The sequence below is a fragment of the Molothrus ater genome, chromosome 10 (genome assembly GCF_012460135.2).
Source record: "Molothrus ater isolate BHLD 08-10-18 breed brown headed cowbird chromosome 10, BPBGC_Mater_1.1, whole genome shotgun sequence".
Lineage (NCBI taxonomy): Eukaryota > Metazoa > Chordata > Aves > Passeriformes > Icteridae > Molothrus > Molothrus ater.
In genome coordinates, this window is record NC_050487.2 from 3,979,491 (window position 1) to 3,999,117 (window position 19,627).

General features: G+C 58.3%; 4 protein-coding genes across 5 annotated transcripts; 3 read left to right on the forward strand and 1 right to left on the reverse strand.

The window, feature by feature from the left end:
* Nucleotides 1-1,952: 1,952 nt before the first annotated feature.
* On the reverse strand, nucleotides 1,953-3,414 carry FBXL12 (F-box and leucine rich repeat protein 12). Its single transcript, XM_036388393.1, has 3 exons — nucleotides 3,329-3,414; nucleotides 3,180-3,252; nucleotides 1,953-2,975 (listed from the first exon to the last, which is right to left on the reverse strand). The coding sequence occupies exons 1-3, from the start codon at nucleotides 3,412-3,414 to the stop codon at nucleotides 2,202-2,204; spliced, it is 933 nt and encodes a 310-aa protein (XP_036244286.1). The 3' UTR covers nucleotides 1,953-2,201.
* Nucleotides 3,415-7,738: 4,324 nt separating this feature from the next.
* ESPNL (espin like) lies at nucleotides 7,739-11,638 on the forward strand. The gene is made up of 5 exons (XM_036388392.1): nucleotides 7,739-8,025; nucleotides 9,520-9,571; nucleotides 9,854-10,045; nucleotides 10,132-10,338; nucleotides 10,373-11,638. The coding sequence occupies exons 1-5, from the start codon at nucleotides 7,739-7,741 to the stop codon at nucleotides 11,618-11,620; spliced, it is 1,986 nt and encodes a 661-aa protein (XP_036244285.1). The 3' UTR covers nucleotides 11,621-11,638.
* Nucleotides 11,639-12,447: 809 nt separating this feature from the next.
* KLHL30 (kelch like family member 30) lies at nucleotides 12,448-16,094 on the forward strand. Of its 2 annotated transcripts, XM_036388841.2 has the most exons (8): nucleotides 12,456-12,839; nucleotides 12,957-13,253; nucleotides 13,334-13,502; nucleotides 13,695-13,781; nucleotides 13,985-14,140; nucleotides 14,227-14,415; nucleotides 14,921-15,066; nucleotides 15,386-16,094. In XM_036388841.2, the coding sequence occupies exons 1-8, from the start codon at nucleotides 12,480-12,482 to the stop codon at nucleotides 15,635-15,637; spliced, it is 1,656 nt and encodes a 551-aa protein (XP_036244734.1). In that variant the 5' UTR covers nucleotides 12,456-12,479; the 3' UTR covers nucleotides 15,638-16,094. The 2 variants fall into 2 exon arrangements, with proteins under 2 accessions (XP_036244736.1, XP_036244734.1); XM_036388843.2 differs by having other exon boundaries at nucleotides 12,448-13,253.
* Nucleotides 16,095-16,354: 260 nt separating this feature from the next.
* LOC118689891 (erythroferrone-like) lies at nucleotides 16,355-18,250 on the forward strand. The gene is made up of 7 exons (XM_054515936.1): nucleotides 16,355-16,667; nucleotides 16,797-16,969; nucleotides 17,063-17,171; nucleotides 17,243-17,333; nucleotides 17,432-17,510; nucleotides 17,884-17,928; nucleotides 17,963-18,250. The coding sequence occupies exons 1-7, from the start codon at nucleotides 16,355-16,357 to the stop codon at nucleotides 18,158-18,160; spliced, it is 1,008 nt and encodes a 335-aa protein (XP_054371911.1). The 3' UTR covers nucleotides 18,161-18,250.
* Nucleotides 18,251-19,627: the final 1,377 nt, after the last annotated feature.

Below are 19,627 nucleotides of genomic sequence, written 5' to 3' on the forward strand. Positions count from 1 at the left end.
CCATGGAGCTGTCCCCACACATCCTGCTGTCATTCAGCACTTTCCTCCTCAGCTCTGTGTACCATCAGCATCCTCCAGGCTCTCAGAGTCAGGAGCCAAACAGAAGGCACAAGCAGATGCACTTGGCTGAGAAAACAAAATGGATTTGGATCTGATAAAACACCTGGGTATGAATATTAAATATATACATGTATGAAATCATGGTACATGTGTGTAAGCTGGTGTGTGAAGAGGCAGAGGAGCAGCTTGGTCACTTGCTGCAATGATTGATAACCCCAAATTTTATGGTTTCTCTGAGTTTTCTATTCACTTTGAGGGCTGTGAACTGCTGCTGCTCTCAGGATGCTAAGACCGTGTTTGTGTCCTGGTTTTGCTGAAGGTTTAGCTGTCTCTGAGCTAAACTCATTTATTATGTGTTTTTAAAAACATTTGGGCTTTGATGTAATGATGTGTATATGGACACTGAGAAGGTGGGGCTGGGGGAAGAAATGCTCAAGTCAGCAAAAGATGAAATGGAGATGAACTGAGTAGAAACCCCTTGAGTTTGGAAATCAGAAGAAATAAAGGTCAAGAATGTCCCTCCAAAGAGCTTCAGGCAGGTATGTGGGGAGGGTGAGCAGAGCCAGAACTGCTGATTAAAGACCTTTCAGTTGTTTATTCCCCTAATTTGCCCATGGTAATCCAATATTTACAGCTCTCCTCCTGCTTCCACACCTAAACCACTCCACTTTGCACCCTATAAACTGTAAATGCTGTTCCCTATTTAGCAGTCAGTGAATGGAAAACTGGCATGTTGTGACTGTTGTTGTGTCATCAGGATTGCAAAGATCCTGCTGCAAAGATCAGGAGAACATTGAGGTTCTTGCTGCCTCTCACTGTGGCTTGACTGACTGATGGATTTTTGCTGTTCTTGATTTTCCCTTTTCCTGTTGTACTGTCCCTCCCCACCTCAGAGAGCTGGAACAGGGAATGCTGGAGGTTTTAATGAGGCTGATTCCACCAGTGTTATTCTCCTTGTCTGGGATAAACACAGAGTGGTAGTTACTAAGTCAGCAGCCTTGGGATGCTTTCCAAAGCAGAGCTGGAACGTTTTACCTTTGGATATTTGCCCTGAAGCTACCCTGAGACTGGGCTTAGGAAGAAAAAAGAGGCAAGGGCACAAAGGCCACCTGACAGCAATGAGGATTTCACTGCAGGGAGGGTCAGTGCCATCCAGGACCATCTGAAACCCAAAGGTTTATTGCATGTGCTGCAGCTGAATGGAGGGCAGGGGGTGTTTGGGATGAAAACAGGGCAGAAAAGGCTTGACTGAGGCATTAGTTGTCCTGCTCTTTTTCCTGTGGGATGCTCTTGTCACAAGGAAGGCTGGCCTAAGGGGCAGGAGAGATGCTGAAGCAGATTAAAAAAAAAAAAAAACAAGTCCTAAAAACAAGGATTCAAATGAAAGTTAAAAGCTTGCAAGTTTTTTAAAATAAATACAATATTTGCCTAAAAATATTGACTAAAAATATTCTTATGTTGTAAGAATAACAACATAACATTGAGGTGGCTATCTGGTGTTAGGATATTGGGGAATGAAGGAGGAAGAGGATGTGAACGCAGGCAATAAAAGGTGATGAGAAAACGTGGATGTTACCAGCAAAACCCAGAGGTAACAGCAGCCCCAGCAATGCCTGGGGGCAAAGGGGATGTCTGGCCCTTGGGACCAGGTGTTCAGGAATCCTCATGACCAGTCTGACAAGTGACTTGAAGACCTGAATTTAAAGGAAAGGAGAAGGAATTTGTAATTGTGAGGTTTTGGCTGCCAGGTCTGTTTTTTCCATGACAGGAAGGTGCTTCACTTCACTCCTTGAATTCTGCACTCATTAAGCTGCTGCCTAATCCTCAGCAGTGGAGAAAGAGGAGCAGACAGAGCTTAAACTTGTCATCACTCCAGCCAGGTTTTGGTCAGTGGGGTTCCCAAAGGCTGAGTGTGCTTCTCAGCTTTCCTATTCCTCTGATCCATGGAAAACAAGGAGGAGTTTACATGACAAGCTCTTTAACATATTTATGTGAAAAAACGGTAATATTTTAAGGCCAGTGGGAATTCTGTCCCAAAGCTACAGGGAAAGAGGCTTTTCCAAAAAAAGAAAAAAAAGAAGAAGAAAAAAAAAGCACTTCAGGTGTACTAAGGAAGGATAGAACTACAGAACTTCAGGCTGTCACAGAGTGTGAGATATGGTGCAATGTGGAAAATTCTCCTGAATTTTACCGAGGAGTTCATCTTCAAAGCAAGTTCCACCTAATTTAAGGTGGTTCAGGCGAGGCAGCACTTGCAACAAAGCGATAACAGTACCAAGGGAGACCAAATCATAGAGGTCAAGGCACAGGGTCTCCAGGTGCTCCAGGGTCACAATAGCCACCAGCCCCCTGTTTGTCAGGAAGTAGGCGTTGCTGATTTCCAGGTAGCGGAGCTGCTTCATGTGCCGCCCGATGAACACCATGGCAGCATCGCCAATGATGCAGTGCCGGAGAGTCAGGCGTTCGAGCTCTTCCAGGTGTGGAGCTGCCGCTTGGATCCCCATATCAGTGACGCGGTAGGTGCCGCAAAGGCTCAGCGTCTTCAAGTGGTTCTGTGAGGAAATGTCAAGAAGATGATGGTCAGAAAAGGTGGGAACGCTATGGATAGCGAGGTGTTGTACCTGTGGCGGCGGCACCGAAGGGGACACGGAGAACCAGGCATCGGGGATGTCGCAGAGGCTCAGCTCCAGCGTGGTGACAGAGGCGGGCATGCTCTCGTACGGCACATGGCGGAGGTCAGTCTCGGTCAGGCACAGCCGATGGAGCTGGGGGCAGCGCTTCCGAAGGGCAGCCAGCAGTGCCGGGGAGAGGAGCCGCTGCTTGCCGCCGGAGCGAGGCACGCCCCGCATCCGCAGCGTGCACAGGCTGTCGGGGAGGCGGTGCCGCACCAGGTGCCACAGCGTGCGGCGGCTGATCTGCGGGAGACAGGGCCCGGATCCAGGCACGGCTGGGGAAGGGCACCCCTGTCCCCTCAGCTTCTGCCCGCAGCGGGGTGATCTGGCCCGACCCCCCCCCAGTCAGTGTCTGTGCACAGTGGGGTGATGCCGCTTCCCCCCATCCCTCCCGCCCACAGCGGAACTCTCCCCGCCGCGGTCCCGGTGCGGACGGGCGACCCGTACCCGGTGAGGGCTCAGATCCACATGTGTCCAGACCGCTCGGTCCTGCGCCAGCTGCTGCCACCGCCGGCACACCCTGCGGAAAGGCGATCGGCCGTCAGCGCCGCGGCGGGGAGGCGGCAGCCGGCCGCTCCCGCCCGGGCAGACCCTACCTGGCCGCTCGCAGCCGGTCCCGCAGCGGCAGCAGCGCCAGGACCTGCACCAGCACCGAGTCGGGCAGAGCCGGCCGCGCCGCCATCGCGGCCGTTACTACAACAAACCCCTCACCCAGCCCCGGCCCGGCCCGGCGGCACGGCCAGGGCGCGGCCTCGGAGGTACCGGTAGGCCCCGGCAGCCCCGCTGGGCTTGGGACCTCCCTGTTTAACCCCCTTCCTTACCGACAGCCCCTCCCGGTGCCTTCTCGCTCCTCCGCCTTGAGCCCCGGTGTCTCGTCCAGTCTTGCCCGTCCCACGGTGCCTCTTGTTCCCGTGTCACGTGCTGGGTGCCTCTTGTCCCCGCTTCTCCGTGCCTCTTGTCCTGTCACCCCCCACCACCCCACCTCCGGTGCCTCTTTTTTCCTGGCACTGCCCCCCTTGGTGTCTCTCGGAGGAGAAGTGGCTTAGCACTGACCACTCCTGGCCCAGTCACTCTCCCTGACGTGTTGTTTCTAACACCCTTCTAATGTTCACATGGCACCAGCTCACATAATTTCCTCTCTGAATGCCCAGCAGACCATTACAGGACGGGAACAGCTGTCCTGAGTCTCAGAGAAGAGCCTGGAATATCTGCAGTGTGTAATTGCAACCCCGAAAGAAGAGAATACAAAGTAATAAATTCAACACTGACCTTAAGAGGATGCTTGAGCAGGTAAAATATTCTGTCCTTACCTCTGCGAGCTTCATTGTCCTCTCGAACACGATACATTTCACCAGACAGTACTTTGGAGTTGTCTGCTTGTTTTCTTTCCTCTCCCTCTCACCTCTGTGGACACACACTGTTGTATTTTCTCTTTATTCTGACACTCCATGGCCTTCACAAGTGCACTTCATACTGATGCCAACCTCCTTGCCCCAGCGACCCCAGACACACACTTGTCTCTCTTTTGTAGCCCACACCCAGTGCTTTTTGCCCACAACTAATGGTCTCTGAGCAGAGATCTCCTTGTCCTGATGTTCAGAAATTGTTTTGCTCCATTTGGTGGCAGGTTTCTCTGATCTTCTGTGACCGAGCACAAATCCCCACGGCTTTCAGGCAAAGACATAGGAAAAGGAATAACAGTTCTTCACTAATATAAATATATATAAAACAAGGCAAACCAACACCAAAGGCAGCACCAGCAGACCGAGCACAAACCCCGGGCCGCTCCCGGCTGCGGGCGCTTTCCCCTCGCTGTAGTGCCGGGCAGTTCCGGGCACGGCCGCCAGGGGCGCTGCCGGCCCGGCAGGGACGCGGCCGTTCCCCCGCGCCTGCAGGGGGCGCTGTGCCGCGGCCCGGCCGCCTCCCTCACACGGTGACGGCGGCTCCGCTGAGGGCGCAGAGAGAGACCAGCGGCTTTGCTTGGCAAAACCACGGAGCACAGCCGGTCCCGGTGCCCTCCGGATGGCAAAACAGGATGTAGCAGCAACCCCGCAGTGAAGCCTGAAACGGCAGATTTGAGAACCCAGGAAATTCCTCTGGCTGCCCTGGAGGGTTCGAGCCCCTGCCCAGGGGGCTCAGAGGCCTTGGCAGAGAGCCCAAGACCCCTGTGCCTCTGATTTATCCCTTGGAAAAAACAATTACCAACCTTATACGAAGAATTACAAGCCACGAAAGTTTCAGTAGAATGATAGTGAATTTATCACAGGGTGAAAAATAGATTTTTTGGAGTTTTTAGAATGGGGGTTCAGGGGGCAAGATGGAGGGATCTGGGTGTGTCCAGCCTTTCTCCTTCTTGGCCTCCATCTTCTGCTGTGATGTTTGCACTTTTAGATTGGTTTAGAGTAGAAGCTCATTGTCTAACATAGGTGATAGGTATTGGGAAGTAATTGTAAATACTGTACACGTAGATTTTAGTATAAAAAGATAACACTGCCTCTGAGGCGGGCAGTGTGCTTCAGCCTGACCTGCTAGACAGACCTTGGTGGGTCGGAGAAAGAATTTTATAGAAACAATAAACAACCTTGAGACCGAGAACAGAAGAGTTCTGACTCCTTCTTCAACTGCCAGGCTAGAGAAAGAGAGCTTCTAACGCATCTTGGGGTCACTCTGACCAGCTAAAGTCCCGAGAGGCAGAGGCGGGCACAGCCAGGGGGCAAACAAAGTGTAGCAAAAACTACTGGCAGGAGCCTCGGGGGTCTGGGCAGACATGAGGTGTGGGGTTGAAGTGTAGTGAAAAACCCAAAGCAGCAGCAGAAAACAGCAGGGCTGGGCAGCCGGGAAAAAATCACAAGTTATTTTATTCTTGTCCAGATTTAAGGCAAGCATAGAGAGTGTTGTGACATGTTCTTGTGTATCTATGGCCTCAACAGTCTCCAGTACTAATTACATGGGACTGGTGCTTACCATGGGCTGTTTTTTTCTCCATTCTTTCTCTAAAGCTTGGCACCAATTTTCACTCTCTGTTTTAACAGATTTATTGACATAAGTGATTTTTACTGAATCCTTCAAAAGAAAAATAGATTACCAAAACAAGCTTTAAGGTTCTTCGAAGACTGGCAGCATATGATGCCCAAAAGATAGGCTGGAAATAAATCCCCACAGACCGATGTCTATAAAGCAGGTGCTTGTTTATTTATTTTCAGTAATAGTACTATTTTTCATTATTATTATATATATTAGTACTATTTTTCATTAGACTATACTTATTACTTATTTATTTCTAAAGCTATCCACCTGTCGAGGTTTTTTTCGGTTTTTTTTTCTATTCAGCATTAAGCTACTAGTTAACCATATACCAGCCATTACATTGTATAAAAAGTTAGTTATGTCAGGTTATTAGGTAAAAAAGTTATGATTCAGGTTATATAGGTATAAAAAGCTATGATTCAGGTTATGTAGATATCAGGTTATTTAGATATATAAAAAGTTATTATTTAGGCTAGATTGATACCAGGTTATATAGCTATATCAGGTTATATTGATATCTTATAACTTAAGTTATATAAGAATTTTGTAACTTTGGTCTAAGTTATATAGTCTGTATAACTAATAATAGTTATATAGTGTATATTTCCTTAGAACTCAGGATTAGGATTTACAGGATTTACAGCTCTGCCAGATTTTCTACCCTTCGAATGTTTTATACTCACATTTTCAATAGCAGAATGATTGTTGTGTTTTGTTCTCCAGGGAGAACCAGGGAGGTGGCAGCATTAAACACTCAACAGCCCCATTTCTGCAGCTTTTTGCTGGGCACTGCAGCAGAAATGTAGCAGCAACGCCCTTCTGCTCCCTGATCTTCATGGGACTTTTGAGCTCCTGCTTCACATACAGCCTTTGGCAAAGAATGGGGCCCACCCAGCAGGGCTGGGTCTGCAGCCAGTGCCCTGCCCCAGTGTGTGGGGTCATGCCTTCTCTTCCTGGGATGTTCACTGAGTGATTCCTCCTGGCCTCTTTTACTGCTCCGTGGGCTCTCCAGCTGTGAGAGAAATCTGTTCCCTGAGCACCCTTAGTAACAAAACAGAAAGCTTTTCCCAGTCCCTCTTCCTTCATTCTCTCAGCAGCAGTTCTGCAAGGACACAGTCCTTGGGGAGACTCCCAGATTTCATCAGTCTCCCACTGGCTGCCTCACAGGATCAGTTAGACATGAAGCACTAAGTTTTGCAAAGTATAGAAACAGGAGGTCCTCAATCCCTCATTCCCTTGATTTCCACTGCTTTTGAGATATCAAAGATATGACATATAAAGTTTAGAAACCAAACCAAGAAAATTAGTCCTAGTTCTCTATAGAATGGCTGAGACACCAGAAGATGATGCTGCAGCCTCAGGGATCTCAACAGGCTGGACAAATGGGCTGATAGGAACATCCTGAAGTTCAACCAAGGGCTGAGCAGATTCCCCCCCCCGGGGAGGTGCAGCCCCAGCACACGGCATGGAGAGCAGCTCTGCAGACCAGGTCCTCTGCAGGTCCTGGTGGGTGTGACTGGCACAGCAGGGACCGCCTGGAAGGGATCTGGGCAAACACTGAGGTGTGCAGCCCACTGCCAGGTGGGCTTTGTGCCACAGGATCTGCCTGTGGATGGGGGAGCTCCTGGCTGTGCCCCTCAGAACCCCGTGATGTCACCAGAGCCAGGATCACTCACCTGCAGTGGGTAACCATAAACAAACTGTGACCAGCAGTGCTGGGCAGTGCCAGAGCACCCAGGCTGTGACCCACGGCAGCCGAGGAGCTTCAGAGTGACAGCAGTGACTGAGGAACCTCTGAGTGACAGCAGTGACTGAGGAACCTCTGAATGACAGCAGTGACTGAGGAACCTCTGAGTCCTGCCAGAGACTGAGGAATCTCTGAGTCCCACGAGAGGCTGAGGAACCTCCGAGTGCCCCGAGTGGAAGCCAAGCCTTCGAGTCCTGCCAGCGGCTGAGAGCAGTCAATTCCGGGAGCAGCAATGTCGGAGGCCAGGCAGGAGCCGGCGGCGCCCCGAGCCGTCCGGGTGTGCCGCATCTGTGTGGATTTCCTGCACGGCCCCGCTGCTGCCGTGGAGCCCTGCGGACATGTGTTCTGCCACGCCTGCATCCAGCCCCAGGCCGCCCCTGATGCCGCCGCCACCTGCCCGACCTGCCAAGGGCCCATCGGGAGCATCCGCGTCCTGCAGGATCAGGAGAGCCGCCCCGGGCCGGTCCCGCGCCGCCCCCGCCGCCGCCTCCATCCCTTCGTGGTGCGCTGGCGCCAGCGGCAGCAGCAGCAGCAGCAGCAGCAGCAGCAGCAGCAGCAGGAGTAGGCAGCTCCTGGAGGTGGCCAGCCCTGGACATTCTCCGATGGGGACAGGGTGCCGAGCCCCCCTGGCCCCAGCAGCATTCCCAGAGAGTGTCAGGGGAGCTGGGCAGAAACGGGCCAGGGCAGGCCTGGCCTCGGGACCACGTGCACCTTCCTCCCCTTGATCCCATTTGATGTGGATCCTCCATGGCCCCTCTGAAATGAAAACCAGGATGCTGAGAAGGGCCTCGCCTGGTTTCTTCTGTTCCTTTCTCATTAGTGCAGGACTGGGGGAGTGGGAGCTGTGGGAGAGAGAAGGATATGGCTGTGGGAACTTGGACAGAGGGTGGGATAAGGCTGAAGAACTAGTGGAGAGGGAATAATGTGGATGTTGCAACTGGAGAGAGGCTGTCCGTGATTGGTTGTTTCTGTGCTGCTTTGCTCATCCTTCTGGGTATGCAGCCAGGAAATGGAGAAGGGAAAGGGAAAGGGAAAGGGAAAGGGAAAGGGAAAGGGAAAGAAGGGAAAGGGGAGTCCCCCAAGACTCTCTGAGCAGATCCCAAAGGGCCAGTGCCTGCTTTCCTGAGAAACAGGGTGAGAAAAGAAGCAGAGATGGAGGTTTAGGGTAGAACCTCCTCTCCCCTCTCATGCTCCTGCACACCCTTGCACTGTGGAAAGCTGAAATCCCGGGAGGTGCTCTCCAGGCTGGAGGAGACAGCCCTGGCACAATCTTCTGCCAAAGGGCTTTCAGCAAATTCCCCCCTCCTACAGCAAAGCATAACCTGCTCATGCTGTGGCTCTACTGCTGGGCAGCATAAGCTTATCCTCCCTGTGAGAGCTGGGTGTCAGCCTGCACTGGAGCCAGGGAAGCTTGGGAGGCTGACTCTGTAATGGATCCTCGCCAGCTAATCGGTGTTTATAGGCTTAGATCTGCTGCTTCTTAATTTTATTCCAGCCCCTCGATTGAATTTCGCACATGTAAGTGAGCCCCACGAGTCCATCCTAGCCATATATAATGGATGGTGGTGGAGGGAAAGAACACAAATGTGGCTGAATGCCAGTAACCGATGCCCAGGCAGCAGTGCAGCAGAACCCTCTGCTGAGCATCCCCCACTGCCAGAGCCAGCCCTCAGTGCCCCTGGGCAAGATGTTTCCTTTGTCCCCAACACCTGGCCTGGGGCCATGACCAGCCTCGGCCATTCTCCATCGGCCCCAAGAGGAGGACAAGGCTTGGAGCCAAGTCATCAAGCCACTATCTCCAGGAACGGCGCCAGTTCCACCCACTGAGCCCTGGTGCTGCCACTCGATGCCCCATCAAATATTAATACAATGCTCAATGCCTCTGTGCCCTGCCCCAGCACTGCAGGGCTGCCCGAGCACTCCGACCTCCCCTCCTGCCCTATATTGCTCATTGCTCCCCACACAGGGACGTTGGGGGTGCAGCCACACCACCTCTGGGTGTTCCCTGAGCAGGGCACGACAGGACCCGACCCCCTTCAGCAGCCAGCTCAGCCCCCCGCAGCAGGTAAGACCCCACTGGGGCTGGGGGAATGGGCACCCCCATCCCCGAGGAGTGCCAGCCTGTCACCCCAGGGAGCGGGAGGACGGGCTGGGGGCGCGAGATGCCCGGAGAAGGGATGGCAGCCATGAGGCGGCCCCGGGCTCGGTCCTTGGCTGCAGGGGGATAGCGGGCAGCAGGGATTCCCCAGCTCCGTCCTGTCCTCTGAAGGAATCAGATCCACCCGTGGCTGTCCCCCGAGGAGGGTTCTCCCTAAGGTCCGGGGTGATGTGTCGGGTCACCCCTCAGCTGGGGGGGGCCCTGGAGGTGTCGGGGCCCACCTCCCGTTGCTGCCCTCCCTCAGGAGGAGGCCCGCGCCTCTGCCCCCAGCAGCCGCCGGCCCGGCAGGGGATGGAGCCCGGCAGGTCGGTGCCGGCGGAGCTGAAGCTCCGCAAGCCCTCGCAGCGGGCCAGGATCCCGGCGCCCTTCCTCGCGCACTCGGTAGGTCGCTGGCTCGGCCCGCGGCCCCCGGCTCGTCCCCTCGGCGGCCGTGCCCCTTCGAGCCCCCCATGACTCTGTCCGCACAGGACGGGGCGCCTGGGCCGGCGGGGCCCCCCAGGCCGGACCCCGCGGAGGTAGACGCGGAATCCCTGGTGCCCACGCACGATGAGCGGGGCCGGCTCATCCCCGAGTGGAAGCGGCAGGTGATGGTGCGGCGGCTGCGGGCCCGACTGGCGGACGAGGACCCGGCGGGAGGGCAGGTACGAGGGGCACGGGGAGCAGAGGGGGCGCGGGCTGTCGGAAGTCGCTGACCGCCTCTCTCCGCAGGATGCAGGCTCCTGGAGCTTCTCGCCCGCCCACCAAGCCGTGCTGGGCCCGTTCGGGGAGCTGCTGACCGAGGCAGACCTGCATCAGTTGGAGAGGGCAGTGGAGAGCCTGCGGCTGCGGCGGCGTGGCGAGGTGTACCAGAGCGAGCTGCGGCGCCTGGTGCGGGAGCTACGCGCCCTCTTGCCCGCGCCGCTGCTCAGCATCTCCGTCCGCAGCCCCCCGCCTGCTCCGGGGCAGCCCCTGCCCCTCTGGTGCGGCCGCCTGGCCGGCGCCGTCAACAGCCTGGCCGCGCTGCTGGGCAACATGGAGGGGCTGCCGGATCCCCGCGCTGCCGTCGCCGCGCCCGCCGCACCCTCCGCTCTCCCCGCGGCCGGCGGGCAGCCCCGGGAGCCAGGGGGCAGCCTGGCACAGCGGGAGATCCGGCAGTGCGGAGTTTGTGTCCGCAGCCTGCGCGGCGCCTTCGAGCCCGCCTGGGGGGCCGCGGGGAGCGCTCCCGCCGGGGGCGGCGAGGCGGAGGCCGCCAGCGACTCGGGCATCAGCTGCGAGGAGGCGTTTTCCGACGGCGGCTCCCCGCGGCAGGGGAAGCGGCCGGGGCCGGAGTGGGGCAGCTTGAGGAAGGAACGGATCGTGATGCTCTTCCTGAGCCACTGGAGACGCTCCGCGTACGCGCCCTTACGACCCACCGGGGCCGGGGACCCTCGGGAGACAGCGGGGAGCGGGGCCCGGGCTGCGGCGCGCCTGGCCCGGCAGAGAGCGGCCATCCAGAAGCTGCTGAGCGGATGGCGGGACGCCGCCTCCCGCCGCCCCCCGCCGCCGCCCCCCGCCCGCACCCTGCTCTCCCCGGAGCAGTTCGTGTCGGCGGCGGGGGGCGGCCCGGCCGAGTACGAGAGCCTGTCTCTGGAGCTGTTCATGCTGGGCTATTTCCGCATCTTGGAGCAGGACCTGTCCCCCGAGGAGCGCCGAGGCCGCCACCTGCTCTGTTTCGAGGTGTTTGAGCAGCTGGGCCGGCACGGCTGGCGGGCGGTGCGGGCCTTCCACCGCGCCGTCATCGACGAGATCGCGGCCGGGCGGCGCGGCTGGCGCGACGGCTTCGACGACATCAAGGCTCGGTACTTCGGAACTTCGCACAGCCCGGCCCAGCGGCCCGGGCAGCTCGGCGAGGAGGGGGACGAGATTTGTCGCTACATCGATCGCAGCTTCGCCTTTTGGAAGGAGAAGGAGGCCGAGATCTTCAGCCTGGAGGAGTGATGCCGAGGGGCTCCGGAGGCCGCGGGCTGCAATAAAAACCTTCTCGGTTCTGTCCCAGCTGAGCGAGGCTTTCCGGGGCGGTGAAGAAAGCTGCTAAGCTGGGCGGGCCGCTGCAGCAGCCCAGCTCCCCCTCTCCCCGGGCGGGTGTTTCAGGCCTCGGCTGCCGCCGCGTGTTTACGGCTGTCGCGGGGTGAGATAAAGACCTATATTTATAGCGGCCCCGGCAGTGCGAGCCCGAGGAGCGAGGAGGGGCATCGCGGGGACCCCTGCTGCCGATGGGGTGCAGGGAGGGTGCTGTGGGAGCTTGCCCCTCCAGGCTCGGTGCCCAGCCGACCCCTTCGCGAGGGGGAGGCGTTCCTAAAGGCAGCGACCGAGGATGAGCGGCGGCGAGAGCTCTGCCCGTGCGGTGCCTTTAAGAGCAGGGAGCAGTGTCCAGGTGCCGCCTAAAAATAGCGAGTGCCCCCCGTCCCGGCTGATCCCGTGTCATGCGGCGTTTCCCTGCCCAGCGCCGGGACCGCGGTCCCTTCCCTCCCGCGGGTCGGCCGGGCTGGGGAGCGCTGCTGAGAGCGGGAGCGACCGCGCCGAGAGGGCTCAAATCACCCCGAGAATCATCCCCAAAAGGCCGGGGCCCGGCGGGGCAGCTGCGGCGTGGTGAGGAGAAAACGCGGCCCCCGTGGGAGGGGGGTGCGGGAGGCGCTTGTGCAGCCGCTGCTGTCCCTGACTCGGGCGCTGGGAAGGCGGGAGGATGTCGCGGCAGGGCGAGAGGGAGACGCCGTCGCCTTTTCCTAGCAGGGACCCCCTCGCCTCCCGCTGCTCGGGCACCGCCCGCCTGCCAGCCCCCGCGGCCGTCCCCGGCACCATGGTGAGGAACATGGACGACTTTGATTTCTGCCTGCCTTCGCACGCCCAGGGCGTGCTGGAGGGGCTGCAGCAGTTCCGCACCAACCCCAAACTGGCCGACGTGACGCTGGTGGCGGGCGGGCGGGAGTTTCCCTGCCACCGAGGCATCCTGGCCCTCTGCAGCCACTACTTCTATGCCATGTTCTCCGGTGACTTTGCTGAGAGCATCGCAGCACGGGTGGAGCTCAAGGAAGTAGACCCCAGTGCGCTGGAGATGCTGCTTGATTTTGCCTACACGGGAAAGGTCACCATCAACCAGGGCAACGTGGAGGGGCTGATGAGGACCTCCAGCCAGCTCCACTTCCCTGCCATCCAGAAGGTCTGCAGCCGCTACCTCCGGCAGCAGATGGATGCCACCAACTGCCTAGGTATCTGTGAGTTTGGTGAGAGCCACGGCTGCCCTGAGGTCTCCTCCAAGGCCTGGTCTTTCTTGCAGGAGAACTTTGAAGCCGTCTCTCTTCAGGAGGAGTTCCTCCAGCTCTCCAAGGAGAGGCTGGCTGTCTACCTCTCCAATGACCAGCTGCAGGTGCAGGAGGAGCGGAGCCTGGTTGAGGCTGTGCTGCGCTGGGTGCGCCACGACCCAGGATCCCGAGCCCAGTTCCTGCCGGAGCTGCTGGAGCTGACCCACCTTGTCTCGCTGCCTGACCAGTACCTGCAGAACCTCCTCGCCACTGAGCCTCTTGTTCGTGACTCAGATGCCAGCAAGGCCCTCGTCGCCCGCTCCCGCACCATGGTGGGTACCCCCTTCCCTCAATGCCACTCCCTGAGCTGGGAAGGAGGAGCCTCATGGTCCTGTCCTGGCCTCTTCATCAGGGACAGAGTGGCACCGGTGCCCTGAAGAACCCCCCAACCCCACCACAGAAGCTGGAGGAGGTGCTGGTGGTGGTTGGTGGCCGTGTGCTGGAGGATGGTGAGGATGAGGAGAGGGGGCTGGAAATGCCGGCTGCCACCAGGAACTTTGCCTTCTACAACCCCAAGAGCAGTAAGTGCCCCCCACTTCCTCCAGCTCCCTCCATGTTAATTAACCATCTGCCTACCCCAAGGCCACCTCTTGCCAAACTAGTGTCAGTTTAGAGAGACACTGGTTGCGTTGGGATGGGCTTGAAACACAGGGGTGGCTTACACAGTGCCATCACTGGCTGTGGGGTGATTGCTTGGCTCTGCTGTGTTTCAGGGCGATGGATGGCTCTGCCCGACTTCCCTGATTACAACAAGTGGGGCTTTTCCCTGGTGGCTCTGAACAATGATGTGTATGTCACAGGTCAGTGCCAGAGCTGCTGGTGCAGGGTGGGGGCTTCAAGGAGCAGGGATGGGGGACAGGGAACAGTGATATGAGCTCAGAGGCTCCTCTCTGAGCAAAATCCTCTCCTTACTCTCTGCTTGGGCAAATCTGGCCACGGGCAAGGAATACCCAGGGACAGCTGCACTTGGAGAGGGTGGCCCACCTGACCTGTCTCTCTCTAGGTGGCTCCCGGGGCTCCCAGAATGACACATGGTCAACAACACAGGCCTGGTGTTTCTGCCTCAGGGATGGGGTCTGGCAGCCCATCGCATCCATGCTGAGAGCCCGGACAAACCACACCAGCGCCGTCCTCAACGGCGAGATCTACGTGATCGGGGGTGAGGCTGCAAAGACCCTGGGGGTGCTGCTGGGGTGGGGCTCCACGGGTGCCCCAGGGTGGCTGCAGTGTCCTGTCACCCTGCAGGGACAACGGTGGACGTGGTGGAGGTGGAGCGCTACGACCCATACAACAAGAGCTGGTGTGCCATCAGCCCAGCCCTCAAGTACGTGAGCAATTTTGCAGCTGCCAGCTGCTTGGGCAAGCTCTACCTGGTGGGCTCCTGTGCCGTCAAGTACAACGCGCTCACTCTGCAGTGCTACAACCCCGTTCAAGGTGAGAGCTGGCCCTGCTGCCACCCCCACCAGTGGGACAGGGACTGAGGGGGACCCCCAGGCAGGTGACAGCCCTGGACTGCCAGGCACGGTCCTGTGGGATGTGAGCAGGTGCTGACAGGCTGTGGTGGTGGCTGTGGTGGGGCTGTTAGCAGCACAAACCTGAGTCACGGGTGCCTGACACACCCCAGAGCTGAGCTTCAGTGGAGTGCAATCTCTGGGGCATTGGGATGGGGCAGGCTGCCTGCCTTAGGGAGAAACTAACACCCTGTGACAATGCCACCTCCTCAAGTAGACTCCTTCCCATCCCACAGTACCAGTACAAGCCACATCCCTACCCCCCTGTGCAAGACCCTCGACTGGGATGGGGACTGTGGTGCCTGTCTGCCTGGCTGGTCTGCCCCCTCCCTTTCAAATTCCCCCTGAAATAGCAATGCTTTTTTCAGCAATGGCAGCTGCATGGAGAGCCAAGGGTGGGGTGCGCTGCTAATGACTGCTCCTTGCAGATCTGTGGAGTGTGATCACATCTCCCTTCATCCCCAAGTACCTCTCAGCCCCACGCTGTGCCACTCTGCGTGGGCTCATCTACCTCATCGGGGATAACACCAAGAAGGTCCATGTGTACAACCCAGAGGCCAACATCTGGCAGAAGGTGGGATGTGGGATCAGGCACGATCAGCCTCCCAGGGATATGGGGATGGTGTTCCCAGCTGTCTCCCCTCAGTGCCAGCACCCCCTCTCCCTCCTACCCACTCATCCCTTGGTTCTATTAACACCTGCAGAGCTGAGGGTGCCCCATTCCTTCCTCCCCTGCTCCCCATCACACAGGCATGAGGCACCAGAGGCCCCCAAACCCCACAGAAAGAAAAGATGGGGTAGGGAGACACAGCTGGGGGGGGTCACTGTCCTCTGTGGTGGGAGTAGGAGGTCACCAAGGAGTCCCTGCACGTCTCACCCTGTCCCTCACACAGGTGCAGCTCCTACACACCCTGCATGAGAACGGTGGGATGGTGGCACTGGGTGACCGGCTCTTTGTCACCGGTGGCCACTGGAAGGGCATGGACGGGGACTACCGGGTAGAAATGGAGGTGTACGACTGCTCCAAGGACCTCTGGACACGCGAGGGCTCCCTGCCCTGCCTCTGGCTCTTCCACAGCTCCTCCTCCATTTTCATGGACACCTCCAAATGGACAGAACCTTTCCAGGGTGACCATGGGTGGTAGGAGAGCCTCAGTAATGCTTGTCACCCTATGCAGCCATGCTCCCCTTTTCTCTGCTGCCTGTTCAGACTGGTGAGTGGGAGGTGGAAAGCCCTGTGCCAGGCTGGCTGGGGCACCAGGAGCATGTTCTCCCCCACCACTGCAGGGAAAAGGCTTTTCCTTATAAACACGCTTTGGTTAATGCTCTCTTCTTTTCATTTGTGGGTTTGTGTTTTTTTTTTAGAATTGCATTTCCCGCCCCCCCCAAACCCTAAAGATTTTAGGGTATTTTAAGTGTGGTTCATCCCATCAAAACCTGACATTGCTGCTTGTGCATAATCCTGGTTTCTCTGCTGGGATACACAGCACGCACCCCAGGGAAGTGATCCATGGCCATGGTGAAGCAGCTGGCACCTGGGTGAGCCCCGCTGGTGCGGTGGCTCCTGCCCCAGCCGGTGGCAGAGGAATGGGCGAGCACAAGTTGAGGCTTCCCCGCCGGCTGGGCCCACAGCCAGCCCCGCAGGACGGCTCAGCTGTTCCCGCTCCGCTTGTTCGGTGCTTTCGAGGCGTTACAAGCACGGGGCGCTGAGGAGCCCCGGGCCGGGGCTGGCACGTCCTTCTCCCGGCGCTGCCCCGCTGGGCCCGCGGGAGCTTTTCCCGGCGGGGCGGCCCCGAGGGCAGAGCCCGGTGGCGAGGCGGGCCCGAGGCGGGGCCGGGCCGCCCTCCGGTAGCGGCGGCGGGATGCGGCTGCCGGAGCTGTGCCTGGCGCTCCTCTACGCCGCCGGCAGCGGCACCGAAGCGCCGCGGGCAGCCCGGGAGCGGCCGCTGGCCCCGGGAGGCGGGGAGCCCCGCGTGGATCCCCGGCAGGCGTGGATGCTGCTGGCCGGGAGCCCCGGGAGGGGCAGCGGCGAGCGGGGCCGCGGCGGCTCCGGGGCTCTCACGGCAGCAGCGGGCCCCGGCTCCCCGGGAAAAACAACCGCGGGACCCGGGGCCGGCCCGGCCGCCCCCGCCGTGCCCGAGGAGCTGCTGAGGGAGCTGCAGCTCCTGCTCAGAGGTACCGGGCTGGGGACACAGGGTGGGAGCTGTGGGGACAGCGGGACAAGGCGAAGCAGGGCTGGGCAGCAGAGCCAGGAAAAGTGAAGGTTCCCTTCCTAACGTCAGACTCGGTGGGGTTCGGGGTCAGGCACGGCAAAGATGTGCAGGACAGCTGGGGAAGGGTCTAAGGAGGAGCAAAGCAGCAAAGGCAGCGGCCAGGCCGGGGCCCAGCGTCGTGTGGAAGCAGCTTTCCATTGCCAAACGCGTGCAGACATCGCTGTGGAGCAGAAGGCGTGGCAGGAGCTGGGACTGTTCTACATTGTGAGTGCCCAGCCTGCCCCTTTTCCCTGTCTGCAGGGGCACCTGTCCCGGCACAGGGACTCCTCCTCTAACTCGAGCCATTCCCTATGCCAGCCTGAGAGGGAGGAGATGTTCCACCGTGGCCCGGGGCTGAACCTGACCAGCGGGCAGTACACAGCCCCCCTTGCAGGATTCTACACCTTCAGCAGCACGCTGCACATCGGTGAGGCCTCCGACAGCCCCGCGGCGCTGCCGGGGCAGGCTGGGATGGCCTCACCCCCCGCTCTGTCCCAGCGCGCAGGGAGCCGCGGAGGAAGAGGCAGGGATGCCGAGGGAGCCGCCTGCGGGTGCTGATCTGTGTGCAGTCCTGCTGCCAGCACAACAGGTACGGGCCAGGGCCAGGGCCAGGGAGGGGGGAAGGAGCCCAGCATCGCTGGGAAAGGAGGGGCTGCTCCCCCCACCACTGCCCTTGCTCTTCTGCAGCCATCTGGAGAGTGTGTCCCAGCTGGAGAGCAGCGGGGACCTTTTCACCATCTCTGTCACGGGCACCCTTTACCTGCAGGTGAGTGGGGCCAGTTCCACTGGGACAGTGCTGGGCAGGAAGGTGCCTTCCATGGCCCCAGGCCAGGGCTGGGCATCAGGTCCTAGAGACAGTCAGGTCAGAGCTCTGCTAGGGCACAGCCTGTGGCTGGGCTGCCCTAAAGGTCTTGTGCTGCTCTTTTCCCAGAAGGAAGGGTAGGGGCAGCTCCTCCAGCTCTTGGTTGCTGTGTGCAGGCAGAGCTCTCTCCTTGGCCCTGCCAGGCCATGCCTGGTGCCCAGGGGAGGTGTCCTGCTCTGCTAACCCCTCTCTCCCCCCAGGCTGGCCAGTATGCCTCTGTTTTTGTGGACAACACTGCAGGCTCTCCCCTCACCATTCAAAGTGGCTCCGATTTCAGTGCTGTGCTGCTGGGAGTGTGAAGAGGCTGAACTGTGCTGAACCTGTGCCAGGAGCAGCCAGACCCTCCCCTCTGCCAGCCACCATCGTCTCCCCTGCTCAGCACCCAGCCTAAGGAAGACCATTTGCTCATGCAGGGAGCTGCAGTCTGGTCTGATACTGCTCGTGCTGCAGAACCAGCTGAAGATGGACAAAAGATCATGAAGAAGAAGATGATGATGATGATGATAGTAATAAAGCAGCCTGAGCAGGACCTAAAGGCATTCACTTTTATCTGAAGGCTAGGCCTAGAAGTTTATCTTGGAAAACACTGCTGACAGTGGCAGCAGATGGCTGCCTGGGGCTCAGCTCCCACCGTGCCTGGTACAAAGCCCCACAGGTCCATTTTTGCCCTTGGTGGACTTCCCTTCCCTGCCCAGACTTAGTCTCAGCAGCCCAGGCCAGATTCTGCATTGCTTTAGCTCCCTGCAGTGTGTGAGCAGGGGCTTCTGGCAGGAGCCAACATCCTTCACACCAATCACCAAAGCAAAGTCCCAACAACGCCGCACGTTGGATTAAAGCAAATTCCTGCCCCGTGGCTTTGCAGAGCAGGCACTCCCTGCCTGTGGCACAGGGCCTGGCTGTGGCAGCCCAGATAGAGCCCAGCTCTTTGCTCTGGCAGTGATAGCTGCCCCTGGGCTCAGCAGGGCACAGGCTACGTGACACAGCCAGGGCTGCACCAGGAACGGTGAGCGTTTGATTTCCCAGTAGCACTCAGAGCTGGGCAAGTGGTGCCAGCAGCACTGCGAGATAGCCTGAGCTAACAGCCCCACCTTCTCCCAGGGATGTCCCTGCCCTTCTCCACGGGCTGCATCTCCTTGAGGAGCCTGGTGAAGGAGCTGTTAAAGCAGCAGTTCATGGGTAGGGGTGTTTGGGTCTGGAAAAACGGGGAGCTGAGAAGGGAAAGCAAGTTGCCTTTCTGAAATTTGCCATCAGGGTTTATTTTGCCACAAACAGAAGCAACTCCATGCTGCTCTGGGCTCTCCAAATTTGCCTTTCAAGAGTAGAAACAGGAGTGTGCTGCTAACAAAGGCATTCCCTCCCAGCTCATCCTGCACTGCAACCTTACACCAAAACACACAGGAATGGCTGGGAGCATAACAAGCTGGCAGAGGACAAGCACTACCCAAAATCTGTGCCAGAGGGCCACTTCCTTCCTCAGTGCTCTGCAGGAGATGCAGAGAGTCAGTGTACACCCTCAGAGTAAGCCCATGAAGTGTAACTCACTACTGCTGGAGCAGAAATAGAATTAAGATGGTCAAGCCACCTGTCCCAAACAGGACAGCCATCGTGTGCTCCAGCAAACAGCCCAGGAGCTGGGACCAAATCCCAGAGTTCCAGGGATACAGAAAACAGAAAGGAGCCAGGGAAGCCTCACAGCCCTGCACAAAAAGCAGGCACCACCCTGCCCTTGCCCCCATCCCCTGGGACTACAGCTGTGCCTCATCAGAGCAAGGAGGCAACCACAATGCACATCCCTCAGCCCACCTCCCTCCCTGGGAGCCCCCTCACACACAGGGTGGGAAATTGGAAACTTCAGGGCTTAGGTAGCCCAATCCATTTAGCTTTCATTCTCTCATTTGGTCTTAGGCCAAATTTTCTCTGGAAAACAGCACACTGACTGCAGCAACAGCTGGCAGAGGCACTGAGACAGGCTGAGACACCAGACACTAATTAGTACCTAAAACCTGAGATGCCTTCTCCTC

Coding starts and splice junctions, on each gene's coding strand:
- FBXL12 (XM_036388393.1), bottom strand. CDS start 3,414: ATGGCGGCGCGGCCGGCTCTGCCCGACTCGGTGCTGGTGCAGGTCCTG. Junction 3,253..3,328: donor GACCGGCTGCGAGCGGCCAG/GTAGGGTCTGCC, acceptor GCCTTTCCGCAG/GGTGTGCCGGCGGTGGCAGC. Junction 2,976..3,179: donor TGGATCTGAGCCCTCACCGG/GTACGGGTCGCC, acceptor TGTCTCCCGCAG/ATCAGCCGCCGCACGCTGTG.
- ESPNL (XM_036388392.1), top strand. CDS start 7,739: ATGTCGGAGGCCAGGCAGGAGCCGGCGGCGCCCCGAGCCGTCCGGGTG. Junction 8,026..9,519: donor GTGGTGCGCTGGCGCCAGCG/GCAGCAGCAGCA, acceptor TTCCCTGAGCAG/GGCACGACAGGACCCGACCC. Junction 9,572..9,853: donor AGCTCAGCCCCCCGCAGCAG/GTAAGACCCCAC, acceptor GTCACCCCTCAG/CTGGGGGGGGCCCTGGAGGT.
- KLHL30 (XM_036388843.2), top strand. CDS start 12,480: ATGGTGAGGAACATGGACGACTTTGATTTCTGCCTGCCTTCGCACGCC. Junction 13,254..13,333: donor TCGCCCGCTCCCGCACCATG/GTGGGTACCCCC, acceptor CCTCTTCATCAG/GGACAGAGTGGCACCGGTGC. Junction 14,141..14,226: donor CGAGATCTACGTGATCGGGG/GTGAGGCTGCAA, acceptor GTCACCCTGCAG/GGACAACGGTGGACGTGGTG.
- LOC118689891 (XM_054515936.1), top strand. CDS start 16,355: ATGCGGCTGCCGGAGCTGTGCCTGGCGCTCCTCTACGCCGCCGGCAGC. Junction 16,668..16,796: donor GCTGCAGCTCCTGCTCAGAG/GTACCGGGCTGG, acceptor GTTCGGGGTCAG/GCACGGCAAAGATGTGCAGG. Junction 16,970..17,062: donor AGCTGGGACTGTTCTACATT/GTGAGTGCCCAG, acceptor TCCCTATGCCAG/CCTGAGAGGGAGGAGATGTT.